Source organism: Brachyhypopomus gauderio, chromosome 14, assembly GCF_052324685.1.
Source record: "Brachyhypopomus gauderio isolate BG-103 chromosome 14, BGAUD_0.2, whole genome shotgun sequence".
Classification (NCBI taxonomy): Eukaryota; Metazoa; Chordata; class Actinopteri; order Gymnotiformes; family Hypopomidae; genus Brachyhypopomus; species Brachyhypopomus gauderio.
This window is the reverse complement of record NC_135224.1, coordinates 16,238,353-16,253,321: the sequence shown is the minus strand read 5'-3', so window position 1 is coordinate 16,253,321 and position 14,969 is coordinate 16,238,353. Positions and strand designations below refer to the sequence as shown.

Here is a 14,969-nt window from a genome sequence, read left to right as displayed (position 1 = left end):
TAGCCAATAAATTTGTGAAAGTAATTACTTCATTTATTTATTTATTTATTTATTACACTTTTTCTTTGAAGTGTCACGCGAGATGAAGAATCACATTGCTTTGTAGTCCTCAAATGAAGAAGTTTTTACTCCATAGAGCAAGTCCCACACATGGAGGGGGGTCAAGTTTAGATTTAGCATGAAATATATAAAGGCCACTAGGTGTCAGTGTAACGACTGTTTAGTAGTACAAGCGAGGCATTTTCTACTTTTTGTAGATCTGTATTACCACAGACCAGCTGTTTTGTATCTCGTACATTTATCTGTATGACAGTGTTTAAAAGAGCCTACTACATACTGTGTACCGCATACTGCATTCAGTATATACTGTATTCTGCATACTGCGACAAATTCAATAAATGCAAACCATACTATGAGGTCACACAAACTGAAGTTCCTTGTGAATGATTTTCTGGAGCTGGTGTATAACAGAATGCATCACTTTGAATATTTGGTTGAAGTAGTACATCATCTGGGTATGTTTGGCGTACTCGAAAATATTATTTTGGTCATATACTTCACTTACATGGCCCACGTCACCCACTGCAAAATTTTCATCATTTTGGTTTATGTTTATTTCTTGGTCAGAGATACAGTTGCTGCTTCACTTCTATACCCGCACCCTGCTATGAGTCCAGCCTCAGGGTCTTTTGTTGGGAAAAACCTTGATTTAAATCATGATGGGTAAAACTCATACAATAGGACAGAAATGTTCCTGGCTAATTTTTTCCTGGCTGAGTATTTTTTTGAAAATTTACATAACATCTGTCACATTATTATTTTTCTAGATATATAATTTTTTTTTTGGAAAATACGTTTGTCGAAATATATATATATTGGAAGGATTTTTTATTTGCAAAACAGAAAAAAGAAACTTCTGGCCAACAGCACCATAGCAGAACCATTGTGGCCCACTGGGGGGTGGCGAACAACTTGAAACCACTGTAGTAGACTTCAGAACCTGCTTCACAACCTATTGTACAGTGAAAAACAGTCTGTTGATAGTCACTATGAAGTTAACAGAAAAGTTTGTTACAGTATAGATAACAAAAAGTTTGTTACAGTATAGATAACAAACATCAATGTAATTAAAGGTTAATAGAACACTTAAAGAGAGAGAGTGAAACGTTAAAAAATTCATTATACTGTCACTTGGACTGTCTATTGTGCAATCAAATTATTTTATAACTGTATGTAAATGGTCTCAAAGAAACTTAAATAAAATCCTTAAATAAAAACCCATTGGTGGGTGTATGAAACATTTCATTTGCCAAAATTATGAATATTTATCAGCAAACTAATTCTCTATTATCCAGTAACTGATGCCAAACCAGAAAATCGCATGTAGTGTCAAACAGTTGCAGCTGAACAACAATCAGACCTCAAATAAATAAATAAATAAAACCATGTCTGCACCAATACATATTTTTTGCACAGTGTGAAACAAATACTTTTATTTTGTGGCCAGAAATGTGGTGAATTTGCATTGTAAAGGCACTAGATGAGAGGACCATTTTGAGCATGATCATAAATTTTTGTTCCATTATAAACAAATGATTTTTGTTTTTTAAAACAGGCAGAGTTGGACATTTCTATATGCTCACTAATCAAGTTTCGTAGGACCCATAGATTACACAAGTGGCCTGACTCATGGTGTGAAAGCTGCTGTCAATGTTTATGACTTCGAAATAAACTTCTCTCATCTCCAAGTTCAGTGTGAGCAAATATCATTACGTTAATTTGATTTTCTGTCCCTCTGTCTCTTTCTGCACCTATTGTGTCTCACTAATCTAGCTGGGCAGGGCATCTCACACTGTCTGTGTCTTATACTTGTGTGCTACTTCCAGACCTGTTTTACAACTTTGCACCTGATAAAAGTGAGCATCATATTCATCTGTTTATGTTTGATAAATGTCATTAGACAACAGTATGTACAAACTGTACCTTGGAAAAGATGACAGAGTTTTTCTTATGGCCTCAGAGAGGTCATAACCAACTCATGACACGTTCAAGGCAAGTTGGAGACTTGCTTTAGATATTCTCAGATTGCATTTTGTGACCACGGTGTCCTTTTTATTCCACAGAATTAAATTTTTTTCATTAACAAACAAGCAATAAAATGTGCCATCTGACATTAGTTGTATTTAGTTGTATTTTAGAATATAACATTTATTAAAATTCATTTGACAGTACACCATCAAAGAAATCCTATAGATGAAAAATAAGCAAAACAATTTTGATATTTTAAGATATTATTTGAAATTCTTAATATCTTCAGATTAGAAATTCAAAATGCACATTCTTGTGTCACAAAATAATTTTTTTAATAAATAATTCATGACATGGCAAACGGCATTTGATTGAGCACATAAAGTAATAATCCAGTTGTGAGCCTTGCTGCATTACATCTGGAACAAAACTATGGAGCTATTATAGTGTCACCAGAACCTGAACCTGAAATCATTATTACTTGAAAAAACAGTCTGTAAAATCCTCGCAGGTATGCAAAAATTCGAATTAAAATTCAGGTTCAGGTCGAAATTCAGGTTCGGGTCGCAATTCAGGTTCGGGTCGCAATTCAGGTTCGGGTCAAAATTCAGGTTCGGGTCGTAATTCAGGTTCGGGTCGAAATTCAGGTTCGGGTTGTAATTCAGGTTCAGGTCGAAATTCAGGTTCGGGTTGAAATTCAGGTTCAGGTTGAAATGCGGTTCATCCGGGATACGTAGGATGAGCAAACAAACTCAGAGCTAATCGAACTGCATCTGGCCAATCACAAAACATATCAGAGGTCATTAAGAGGCGCGTCTTTCTGCTAAATTTCCTGTAAGAGTGCGGTCCCTGTTTGGCGTGTAAGTAGCATGTAAGCAGCACGAAAGTGACCACTGTGCCACCCAGAAATGGCACCTTGTGGCAGCTGCCACATAATCGTGGCACTTAGTGTGACCAGTGCTGCGTGACTGTGGTCTCCGTTGTCCAGAAACGCCGCCTGCCTCTGCTGACAGACATCTAAAGACTCTTGGGTGACTCTGCGTATCGGCCACTCGCTTAAAATCATCCCGACGAGCTCCGAATCGCCATTTGTTGAAATGAAGATGGTTCATAACTTTTGTTTAAAAATTATGTTGAGTGAAATACTAGCCGACATCCAGCTAGACAGCTCTATATTACTAGTTCAGAATACTGTTTAGCGATAACGTCGAATTAAGATTATAGGAGGGTACGTGAATCTACAGTGGTAGACCGTTAACGACAGCACTAAATTTTAAGGGTTTATTATTATAGATGTATGGTTATCAGTGAATGTTCCTACACGCCATCAGCGTCATTTAAACCTCTGCGAGCGAATGGCATCGCATTTAGTATTTGTGCAATTTGTAGTATATTTCGCTTTGTATTGGTTTATATTGTTAGTCTAGATTGTCAGCCGAGCGGCTCCCGACATAATCGTTAAACAGCATCCTGAACTCGTAGTTTGGAGCTGTCGGTCAGCTCCGAATCGTTCACCCAACATAAATTAACAAACAAAAAATATAAACCATCTTCATTTCCACGAATCCTACAAATGCGATGCCACTCGCTCGCAGTGGTTTAAATGATGCTGATGGCGTGATGAACGTTCACTGATGAACAATCTGTAATAAATCTGTTTTATGTTGTGACGTGGGGGTGAAGTGTTATCAGTGGGAGGACACTTGATGAGAAGAGCATTTTATATAAGGGGTTTCACATTTAACATTAAATTAACTACGTTAATATAATAGAAGACACACGGACAGCACGATCATGATGAAGCATGACTAAACTAGACGACACCACAAACCACTACAGCGACACAACACGGATTGTAAATGACAGCCTTATATTTATTTATTTGTTTATTATTGAATATTTGATTATTCTGCTACCTCCTGTTATCGCTGAACTAAACTTTCGGCACGAGACTTTCAGCGCGAGCTCTTCAGCGCGAGTTCTTCTGTGCGCGTTCGATGTACGTTGCTCCAGAGTTTGAAAAAACACAAGAACAAACGAATTACTTGTTATATTCCTTGTTGACACTTGTGGAAGATATTTTACTGTAGTTGTATGAAGTAAGAGCACTGTCAAAAAAAACGTGCGCATACTCAGCAAAACACGTACGTAAATACATTTGTTGTACACAAAAATCTGTATTTATATATTCACGTACAGAATAAGCCATGCATAAAAACATTATGTCGTAACACTGTGTGTGTTTTGTGAGAATACAACTACAAAATCTACAACTTATGCATACGACTAGAATTTTTACGGGTACGACCTCTTAGTTATGATTACGAATCCAAAGGTGAGAAACGACTGTCAAAAATACGTCATTTGGGGCACAGCCGAAATGCATCGAGTACAAGAGCAATCGATTCGTCACAATGCGCATGCGTCCTCAGCCGCGTCCAGCTTTCAACTGTTGGCGGGTAGAAAGATGGCTGATGCAAGCAGCGGGAGCTCAAATCAGGTACAGCTTAAATTCTTTCCTCGTCTAAGCTAAATTGTTTTACAATTATTTGTTTCAAATAGTTTACGCTTTTGTTAGGTCTTCGTGGTTTAATATACTATGTGTCTCTCACAATCTTTAAGGGACAATGCTGTTATATGGCGCGGGCTAACCGCAATGGTGCCCTTTGAGATTCTCCTAGATGCGATCTTTTAGTAGTAATGGGCTTCACGAATCAGCGTTTTACTGCTTCACTTCTTCCTTTTTGCTTTTCCCACCGCTACGACAATGTTGCTTTCTTATTCGTGTATGGCTTTAACGTTATGCTAGCTTCAAGATTATGGTTCACTCAAGCTAGGTTTAAACTTGACGCGTCGCAACGCGCGTCAAAAATGATCTAATCGCGGTGGCTCCGCACATGCTATTGGAGAAGACTTCATTCATCTGTTCTTGGTATGAAAATGTTTGTTTGTCAGGTCCCTTTAGCAGACATCATCAGCACTGCTCAAAATCTTGTTACAATACTGAGCAACAGTTTAAGCTCAGCAGGAAATGTCAGGCCAGCCAGGCAGGGTAGGGCAGATCCAGGTTGTGGACAGGGAGCACAGACAGAAAAGGCCCAGTCCAGTCACCGCAGCCAGTCAGTACAACAAGAAATGGCAAGGTATGCGACAGGCAAGCAGGCTGTTTTTGTGTTACTTTACAGTTCCAGTACTCTAACCCAGTCATGTTTTTAGGTCTTTTCCTGGATTTTTCCGCAAAGAGGTCAGGGGGAAAAGACGTTTTGCACCATATACACGTCAAAAGAAAAGCTTTTTGGTCAACTTTTTCCTACTTGACAAACAGCGTGGGAAAACTCCCAAAGGAGAACTAGAATTACGACTTATGCTGGCTGGACTTGGGAAACGATCATTAACTATAGATGAAAACATCACTCATTCAGAGGTATGATAGTATTTGCTACTTTCCCCAGTTTGCTGTCAAAATGAAATAAATGTAATGTAAAATATAACGTGGTATATTTCATACACATTTATTAACCACATTTTTGTTAGACTATATGCTCTGCAAGACTGCTCCAGTATTGAGCATCACATTGAACACACCACCAGTTAAGACGATCATAACACTATGCTGAGCAAACCTTTAATGAGATGCAGTCAGGCTGTTGAATTGGGAATATGTGATGTATGTAATTGATAACTGCATTGCATGTCTGTTAAACCATATGTTAATATTTGTTCAAATTTCTAAATTGTGTAAACTCTTCTGTGTCACTCAAGTTGACAGATTTGCTTGTGAAAGCATATCCAAAGCTTACAAATATCTCTGGTGGCTGGTTATTGCACAAGTCTACAGGTAAGTGGGCTCCCTATAATTAATGCCGAATTCAAATGTGGCTGTTTTGTAGATCTCATATTTTTTTATTGAATGTTTATCAATAATTAAGATATTTTTTTCCATTTTAGGTGGAGGGGGACAACGCAAATTGCTTGTCGTTCCTCCTGACTCAGATGGATACAGTGGGCAACAGTTAAAAGCAATTAGTGGGAATGGCAAATGTATCATGTACATTGCTCCTTTACAAGAAGAAATTGACAGTACTGCATTGCCACCAGAAGCAAAGGAATTTGAACAAATGCCCAAAGCCCAGTGTACATCATGTAGAAAAATGTTTCCTCTTCAGGCTCTTCCAATCCATATCCAGGAATGCCAGAAGGAGCAGGTTGATTTGTGTATTTCATCTGACAATGTATGTTGAAGCTTAGTTAAATCTTTTTGGGTTATTTTTCGATCCCATGATTTAACATGTACAAAATATTAAATCAATTGGCTGTTAACGTTTCATCTGCAGGAAAACTGTACAGAAGAAGATTCAGTCTCAAATGACCTGGACATCCAGAGAGAGATGGTAAGACGTTTTGTACAAATGTCCTGATAAGTGTTTTAAAACTACAAAAATAAATTATAATATTGTTTCTTTTGTTGTTGTTTTGTTACAATTATTTTGCCAGACTGCTGAGTGTCCGATGTGCAAAAAAGTATTTAATGTTGATGTCATTGAAGTACATGCATCTGACTGTGGATTACGGTAAAAAAATGTCACCATTACCTTGATTTCATGACTGCGGTCTATATATGTATATGAGTTAATTTTAATTTCCTCATATCAAAAGGAGCTTGCATCATAAAATGCTACTAAACTTTATAAATATATTTTGTTAACACTCTTATTCATTAAGGGGAGTTGTATTTTTGTCTGTAGAACTGCAGAACATGGGGTTAGCATGTCGGATCACCCTATAGATTGCTTCCAGAGGTAAAACCACAAGTATCTTTTCAGAAGTATGTTGTCCATTATTCATTTAGTTATCTCTCTGCTGTCAGTATAACTTTCTTCCATTTTTTTTTTCCAGTTCTGACGACATACTTAATTGGATTAGTGGCCAGGTGGAGGAAACCAACACATTTTCCATCTGTGTATCTCGAACTGACCTCTTCACCCGTGGCATGCAGCAGTGGCAACGTCAGAAGAAAACATCTCCTAAATGTAGACTAAGGGTTACCTTCTTTGGGGAAGCAGGCATTGACACTGGTGCCTTAAGCAAAGAGTTCCTAACAGGTTTAGTAGGTGTTAAAAGTACACATTTTAAAGTAGACAATTTGTGAAATCACAGTTTTATAATTTATAATTTTGCTGTTTTCTAGAAATGCTTGCAGAGATTGAGAGAAAGCTCTTTGTCTGTAGTGCAGACAAAAAAGGAAAAAATCCTCTTTACTGTCTGAACAGTTTGGATCAAAACTACTTCAGGTGAGTCTAATCAGTAGTTCTGGTTATTTTATATGTATTGAGGAAATAACCTAAAATATATTTAAATACATTATACTATTTGATTTTATCTTATTAGGAGTGCTGGAGAAATCATGGCAGCTAGCTTGGCGCAAGGGGGACCTCCACCAGCCTTTATGCGCGAATGGTGCTTCAGATATCCCTGTTCTGGTGATTCTGACAGCATTCAGGTGTCAGCTACTGATGTCACTGATCGGGAACTGTCGCTTCTTATTGAGACGGTAAAAAAATTATGAAATCAGGCGGGTACTGAAAAGTAACTATGATTATGCACTTATTAGTCTACAAGTAAAGGTAATTACATACCAAGGTAAATACAAGTCTGTTTGGGTAATTTCTGCTCTTGTACTGTGATCCGTGACCGTGCACAATAATTTCTCAAATGTAACATTGAAACACTAGTACACTATTCTGATATTGTGGATGTTACCGTCATCTAATCCAGTGTACTCATTTCTCTAACAAATGTTTTCCTCATAATATTGTAATCATGTCTTTCCACTGTATATATTGACATTGCTGATTTAGGGGACCAGATCCACATTTTTGGACAACCTTATTTTGGACAGTCTTCTTAAGAAGTGGAAATTTAAATAATTCAATTCAATATTGTGTTTTCAGATTAGCAGTGCAACTGATGATGAGCTCGGTGAACATACTGATGAAATTCTAAACTGTGGATACACTGGAAGGGTGTCTGTAGAAAAGAAAGATCACATAATCAGGTATTTATTAGGTGTTTCTTTGTTGACTGCTGAAATGGTTACTACTTTTAACACAAAACACATGGACTACTTATGTGCAGTTACAGTTTCAAAACCACTATATTTTCCCTGCTCCAACACTCACTCACTCAGTTAATTCAGGGATGTCAGGTTTTATAAAATTTTTTTGCTGTTTTAAAAAAAAATACGTGTATTTCTACTGTTTTTGAAGGGCCGTTATACTCCACTCAACCATGAGAGTCGTTCCGGTGCTTGATCAGCTTAGGAAAGGACTGCTGCTTTATGATCTTCTTAAGATAATGAACTTGTACCCAGAACTTTGTCTACCACTGTTTGTACCAGGAGATGATGACAAGGTAACTAATCCTTTACTATGGCATTTCTATTTAATTAGCATTAAAGGAATGGTTTCCAGCTCTAGGCATTGCTGATGTCCAGGTTAGAACTAAAGCTGCAGCACTATACTAACAGACACTAAAAGCCTAGTCACCTAAATCAAGACCAGGCTTCTTTGTGAATTTCATCCACTATTCATGCAGTTTGAGAGGTGGGTTTTTATTATTATTTGCATGTTTTTACAGGAACATTGTGGTCAGTTTTAGTGACTTCTAGTGTTTTGTTACCTCTAGTTCAAAACTAAGGGGACATCAAAATAATTGATTTTAGGTAGATGCAGCTTTTATTCTGGAGAAGTGCCACCCTGACTTCAGCGAGAAGGGATCCCTGAAATACAGCAAGGAAATTAACATTATGAACTTGTTCCAGGATTTCTTCCAAGAAATTGAGGATCAATGTATGTTTTAGCTTTTGTTAAAAAAACAAAAACAAATCTCTATTCACCCTAACATGTTTTCAATCCTTTATGTAAGAACAAGGTGAACATGGAGAAATGTCCGTTGGCAAAATCATGCAGTGGATGACGGGCCAGGGACACAAACCTCTTTTGCCAAGTGAAAAGCAGGACTTCAGCATAACTGTAAAGTTCTATCATGACTGTGACGGCAGTCATACTGTTTGTTTTCCAACAGTAAGCGCATGCAGTCGCACAATCACTTTTCCCTCTGCTCACTTGAAAACATCTGATGACTTCAAAAACATTATGTACTTGGCCATATCTTGTGGGGAGTCTTTTGATAGGATGTAAGGAAGCAAGAAATGAAATTCAACACTTCCTTCCTTGTTCTTTTTATTCACATATGATATCTTACATCAATATTAACATTTATGTATTTATATAATGTTTCACTGCCAGTTTTTTTTTTATAACATGTAGCATGTCATGACAGCTGTCAGCCAAGGTAATGTACAAGTCTGCAGTTCATTTTAAATAAATGTTTACAAAACGGCTGTTATTTGCCTGTTAGGTCTCAGTTATTGCTTCCTGTTCTCCAAAGGTGTTCAGCATATTGAACCATTGATATGTAAATGTCTCTACCATAGGATTCTGATGTTGCAAGAGGATTGATGATAGATTTAATTGTTTCCATCACAGCTGGAGGCAGTGGGCTCTCAATTCGTGGCACCTGAACGCCAAAAGGTTCTTCATTTGCAGAATCGAAGGACTCCCAGTCTGTTCCAAACAGCTCCAGATTCTGAAACTAAATAAAAAGAAAATGCTACCTTGCATAAAATTGTTAATTAAAATATACAGCATAAGAGGCAGAGTTACGTCATAACTACCCTAGGGTAAGTGATTTAATACAAACCTGCAAATTCTCTTCAGAGTCACCAGAAGAATTCTGCATGTGTCCCAGAACCCACAGCTGGTTTGGGCTAAGTCCACCTTCAGATTGTAAGGGATGATTATCCCAGCCTTCAGTAAAAATGTGGAGATCATGTTCTAGGCGTGCAAGAAACACATAATGCACACAGAACATATGGAGAGAATCTGACAAGTCCAGCAAGCCATCTTCTTCAAGCCCATGAAGAACTTCGTAGTACAGCTGAGTTACACTGAGCCAAACATCTCGCCAAAGGCGCTCGATTCTAAACAGAGAAGGGAAAGAGGAACAGCTGTGTTAGCCAAGTAACTGATAGCTTGCTCTTGAATATGCTTTTGAAATGGTTTTATAATAATCTTACTATTACAATACTTTGGATAGTTAATTGGTAACCTTTGATTATGCACACTCTTCCCTGCAATGAAGCTTCCTCTTCCTGTGCCTTTTACAGTGAACATGGTTTCTGCAATTCCAACATTTTCCACACCTTCATCACCTCTCACTCTAGAAAATGTAGGGAAAAAAGCATAAAGTAGCAGTTCAGCGTTTAAATACTGAGCAAGTTTGCTTAAGCAGAAAATCAAGAATCTTCTACCACGATTACACACCTTGATGGCCAGCCATAGTTTTGAACTGCTTTTAGAAAAAAAAGTGCAGTGCTTGAGCAGTTATTATCTGCTGGTTCCAGGTACATGATCTACATGTAAAGTACACAAAATGTCTCAGTAAGCAATCATTTACTTTTCACGTAGCATGAAAATCGAACTAATCAAACTGAGTCTGACTCAGTTTAATTCGACACACCTTTCTAGAGTATCCATCGATCCCTCCAAATATGACAATGTTGTACCTTGAAAGCAAAAAGCACATCATAGCTTGTCCTTTTAAGGAGAAGTAACATTTTGATAGTATTATAAACTAATGATTACCGTATAAGTTTATTGTTTGTGTCCACGTGGACTAAGGATAGCGGATGCTGTACAAAATACGTTCTCCTGACAATGCACCCTAGCTTTGTCATCCTCTCCAAAACTCCAGCAGCATCTACTCTGTGCATGGACTCCTTGATGCGATCCCACTGAACTCTGTGCCCTTCTGCTTGCAAGGAACCCTTTACCATCCTGTATCCTGCAGTTGGTAATTGTCTCTTGATAGACATCACAGCATTATCCAAGTCATGGTCAGAGAGACTGCTATACGTGGACTTTGTAGACAGTCCATGTTCACGCATTCGACGAAAGATGGTTGACTGACTAACTCCTAGCAGGTTTGCAATACAAGACACGGGTAAAGGCATGTCAATGAGTCTGGTTAACAGTTCTTCAGAAAAGATCAGTTTTGGTCTGCCTCGTCCATTACTTGCATCCTTAATGAAAAGTTGGGGTGCTTCTTGTGAAAGAGCTCCGTTTATCTTCCTTTGAAGAGATAGAAGATTCTCCTCAATTTCACTTGGCACATTAAAGACAGTAGCAGCTGATGTCAAAATGAATACTTCTTGATTAACAACGTACAGGAAATAGTCCAAATCCAAATTTGGTCGATCCAGGATCCCACTTATTCTAGATTGAAGACGTTCCAGTAAGTGTGTAACCATAGACTCCTATGAAAGTGAAACAATATATTTTATGAATGTAATGTTAATATTTCACAGCAGTTAGGCAGCCAAGTGTATTCCAATACTGGTCCTGGAGTAACCCTGCCCTACACGTTTTAACTTTTGTCTTTAACATACATTATAGCTTAGCTAATTAACACACCCTTATTGAGTTGGATGTTCGCAGAGTAAAAAAAAGTGTGCAGAACAAGTGGTAGTCTAAAACTTATGTTTTGAAAGTAAAAAGTGATAAAACGCCGATTGCATCATTTTTGACGCGCGGACCCTCGGGCCAGTTGCGACGCGTCAAGTTTAAACCTAGCTTGAGTGAACCATAATCTTGAAGCTAGCATAACGTTAAAGCCATACACGAATAAGAAAGCAACATTGTCGTAGCGGTGGGAAAAGCAAAAAGGAAGAAGTGAAGCAGTAAAACGCTGATTCGTGAAGCCCATTACTACTAAAAGATCGCATCTAGGAGAATCTCAAAGGGCACCATTGCGGTTAGCCCGCGCCATATAACAGCATTGTCCCTTAAAGATTGTGAGAGACACATAGTATATTAAACCACGAAGACCTAACAAAAGCGTAAACTATTTGAAACAAATAATTGTAAAACAATTTAGCTTAGACGAGGAAAGAATTTAAGCTGTACCTGATTTGAGCTCCCGCTGCTTGCATCAGCCATCTTTCTACCCGCCAACAGTTGAAAGCTGGACGCGGCTGAGGACGCATGCGCATTGTGACGAATCGATTGCTCTTGTACTCGATGCATTTCGGCTGTGCCCCAAATGACGTATTTTTGACAGTCGTTTCTCACCTTTGGATTCGTAATCATAACTAAGAGGTCGTACCCGTAAAAATTCTAGTCGTATGCATAAGTTGTAGATTTTGTAGTTGTATTCTCACAAAACACACACAGTGTTACGACATAATGTTTTTATGCATGGCTTATTCTGTACGTGAATATATAAATACAGATTTTTGTGTACAACAAATGTATTTACGTACGTGTTTTGCTGAGTATGCGCACGTTTTTTTTGACAGTGCTCTTACTCCATATAGTTGGCTTCGTTTTTTTTGTGTTGTTGTATGTCAAATGTAAAACAAAGTTCAAACTTAGCGCCATTGGAAGCAGAAGGAGGTAGGAAGAAAAATTGTATTAATCCAAAAGAGTGATTTATTTAATTTGAAACGAAGGGAGATGTGATTGTTGTTTTGTTTTCAGTAAGAGCTGCGGCTCATAACATAAAGTTGAGTTCATGTGCAAGTTTGCTAGGAGTGACGCATTTAAAGTTTGGACCCTGTTCTACACATTATCTGTGAGGTATGGTGCTAGGGCATTTGTGTTTATTTTTTATTTTTTGCCACATTTTGTAGTTTTCACGGTGTCAAATGTCGGTGGCGAAAGGAGGAGAGAATAAAGATACACCAGTAGAGGCTCCGAGCATTGTTTGTGTGATTAATCCAAGTGGTCCGCTACACGGATGACTAAAGCGAACATACCAGAGAACGAGTACAGATAAACACGAAAACACTCAAACTTACCCATGCACAGTGGCGTGCACAATTAGACCCCAACTCTGCCCTTTATCAACGAAAGTGCCCTTTTGAAACTTCGTTTTTTATTATTATCATTTTACTGAGGTCGGTTTGAAATGATCTTTTGAAAACCTGAGCGATTAAAAACAATGCCCTGAAATGCGCCACCACCTCGCACACACCCGACCTCTCTCTTCCTTTAACACCAGATGCGCTGCAGCAGCAGTTCAGTTCAGCGAGTGGAAGGAAGCGTCTTCAGCACAGCACACACGCTCACAGATAGACTTCTTCTCCCGTCCCCACCAGCCAGGTCACATACACATCAAGTCAAATCGTACCGTTTGTCCTCTAAGCCCAACGTGAAATCATTTTGTTGTGCAGTAAAATGTCTCATACAGCACCAAACTACTAAGCATTTTTAGCCGATGGTCACCTGATAAACTAGTCGCACTAGCCCAAATCAGTGATAGATAACGTGAGGACGACCACATACAAATAATTAAGGTAGAGTTGTGTTAAGCTGAACGTTTTCTGTTGTATACGTAACATAAATTAACACATTCGTTTGTGAAAGAAGAAACGGGAAGTTCCCCATTACCTGTGAAAAATGTCCATCTGCATTCGTGTAATGACAACAGTCAGTAGCCTATAACTCATTCTCGTACTTTTTGGTCTTTTTACTGTCTTAATTGTAAGCCTATATTGATTTACTAATTGCAAAATATATGCAACAATGCCTGCAGACAGTGGAGGGTAAACAGAAGTTAACTGAAGGACAATGACTATAGTTAATATTGGATATGGATTTTATCAGTTGGCGGTGTGACTTTTTCCATTGAAAACTCACGTTTAGAGAATGTTACTAATAAAAGTCACATTTCATTCAACATGCGCTTGTAATTTTTTTATAATGAATTGTTCCACGTGCGCTAAAAAGTGCCCCCCCCCCCCCTTCCCCCCAGCACTTGCCCCCCAAAATGTCTGTGCACGCCACTGCCCATGCACACACCACATGCTCTCATACAGAACACATACTCTTTAACGATAATGTCGAATTTAGATTAGTGGTAGACAATGAGTGGCAGTAGCCGCTCGGTGGTTGATGGCTGATGCTGCGGTGTTACATGAACTGTGGATTTTGGGGAGGTTGTTTTCTCTTTCGGTTAATTTTGGTTTAACAGGTGGATTGCCTCGGTACGGGTGGATTCTGTCGGCCAATCGAAGATCGTGATTTGGATGAGGGGGAGGATATTCGGCTTCATAATCTGCATGACGGAGTTGCTGGAAGTTGCCGGGAGGCGACGCGAGCATTTATTGCCTTTACGGTTGTGTGTGACTTTTGAGAAACTGTAGCTCATGATTCTCATGTGAGAGGTGAGGGTTTGTGCGATAGCTTTTGTCATGAATAGCGTTGTGAAAATCGCCACCATGGAGTAAGAACGTAGTAGCATGTGCACAATTATATAGACACCCATGCAGGGATATTTTATAAGAAACACCAGTATAGAGGCGGGCACCGTGTATGTATATTTGTTTGAGATTATCGTCGTAGATATATTTTCTTTATTTATGTTAGTAAGGTGTGAGTCTTGCTTTGTTAACTAGTATATTTTGTTTGTTTATTTTCTTTGGTGCCGTCTACTGCTCCTTTCCTTGGTTGGTTTATGGTCAATCGTGTATTTTTGTACGTACGTGTCTGTTCAGTGTTTTGCTGCGTAGAAAAGGCTCTTCTACCCATTACCACTCTGCAGTAAAGCGTTACGTATCCGTCTGGTTTTCGCGTTCTTCTTTAATTTCATCTTGTCCACTACGCACATGCTACTACCCCACACCCCAAACCTAGACCCATGACATCGTGGGGTCGTAACAGACGTAATCTAGACTAACAATATAAACCAATACAAAGCGAAATATACTACAAATTGCACAAATACTAAATGCGATGCCATTCGCTCGCAGAGGTTTAAATGACGCTGATGGCGTGTAGGAACATTCACTGATAACCATACATCTATAATAATAAACCCTT

General features: G+C 38.5%; 2 protein-coding genes across 7 annotated transcripts; one reads left to right on the top strand and one right to left on the bottom strand.

The window, feature by feature from the left end:
- The first annotated feature begins 2,577 nt into the window (after nt 1-2,577).
- On the top strand, nt 2,578-9,134 carry LOC143475336 (uncharacterized). 4 transcript variants are annotated; one of them, XM_076973168.1, is made up of 15 exons: nt 2,578-4,528; nt 4,984-5,171; nt 5,245-5,272; nt 5,354-5,452; nt 5,791-5,866; nt 5,977-6,260; nt 6,363-6,419; nt 6,523-6,599; nt 6,774-6,827; nt 6,925-7,130; nt 7,217-7,319; nt 7,417-7,579; nt 7,980-8,083; nt 8,295-8,439; nt 8,750-8,937. In XM_076973168.1, exons 1-15 carry the CDS (start codon nt 4,346-4,348, stop codon nt 8,885-8,887), a joined length of 1,905 nt encoding a protein of 634 aa, XP_076829283.1. In that variant the 5' UTR covers nt 2,578-4,345; the 3' UTR covers nt 8,888-8,937. The 4 variants fall into 4 exon arrangements, with proteins under 4 accessions (XP_076829283.1, XP_076829284.1, XP_076829282.1 ...); XM_076973169.1 differs by lacking the exon at nt 8,750-8,937 and adding an exon at nt 8,953-9,134 and having other exon boundaries at nt 2,579-4,528; nt 5,245-5,452; XM_076973167.1 differs by having other exon boundaries at nt 2,580-4,528; nt 5,245-5,452.
- A 122-nt stretch (nt 9,135-9,256) lies between these two features.
- LOC143475338 (uncharacterized) lies at nt 9,257-13,822 on the bottom strand. Of its 3 annotated transcripts, XM_076973172.1 has the most exons (8): nt 12,054-13,822; nt 11,316-11,404; nt 10,734-11,219; nt 10,609-10,654; nt 10,413-10,501; nt 10,198-10,308; nt 9,790-10,069; nt 9,257-9,681 (listed from the first exon to the last, which is right to left on the bottom strand). In XM_076973172.1, exons 1-8 carry the CDS (start codon nt 12,234-12,236, stop codon nt 9,451-9,453), a joined length of 1,515 nt encoding a protein of 504 aa, XP_076829287.1. In that variant the 5' UTR covers nt 12,237-13,822; the 3' UTR covers nt 9,257-9,450. The 3 variants fall into 3 exon arrangements, with proteins under 3 accessions (XP_076829287.1, XP_076829286.1, XP_076829288.1); XM_076973171.1 differs by having other exon boundaries at nt 10,734-11,404; XM_076973173.1 differs by lacking the exons at nt 10,413-10,501; nt 10,609-10,654 and having other exon boundaries at nt 10,734-11,404; nt 12,054-13,821.
- Between the last annotated feature and the right edge of the window lie 1,147 nt (nt 13,823-14,969).

Coding starts and splice junctions, on each gene's coding strand:
- LOC143475336 (XM_076973167.1), top strand. CDS start 4,346: ATGATTACGAATCCAAAGGTGAGAAACGACTGTCAAAAATACGTCATT. Junction 5,172..5,244: donor GTACAACAAGAAATGGCAAG/GTATGCGACAGG, acceptor TCATGTTTTTAG/GTCTTTTCCTGGATTTTTCC. Junction 6,261..6,362: donor TGTGTATTTCATCTGACAAT/GTATGTTGAAGC, acceptor TTTCATCTGCAG/GAAAACTGTACAGAAGAAGA.
- LOC143475338 (XM_076973171.1), bottom strand. CDS start 12,236: ATGATTACGAATCCAAAGGTGAGAAACGACTGTCAAAAATACGTCATT. Junction 10,309..10,412: donor AACTATGGCTGGCCATCAAG/GTGTGTAATCGT, acceptor TACATTTTCTAG/AGTGAGAGGTGATGAAGGTG. Junction 10,070..10,197: donor AAGAGTGTGCATAATCAAAG/GTTACCAATTAA, acceptor TTCTCTGTTTAG/AATCGAGCGCCTTTGGCGAG.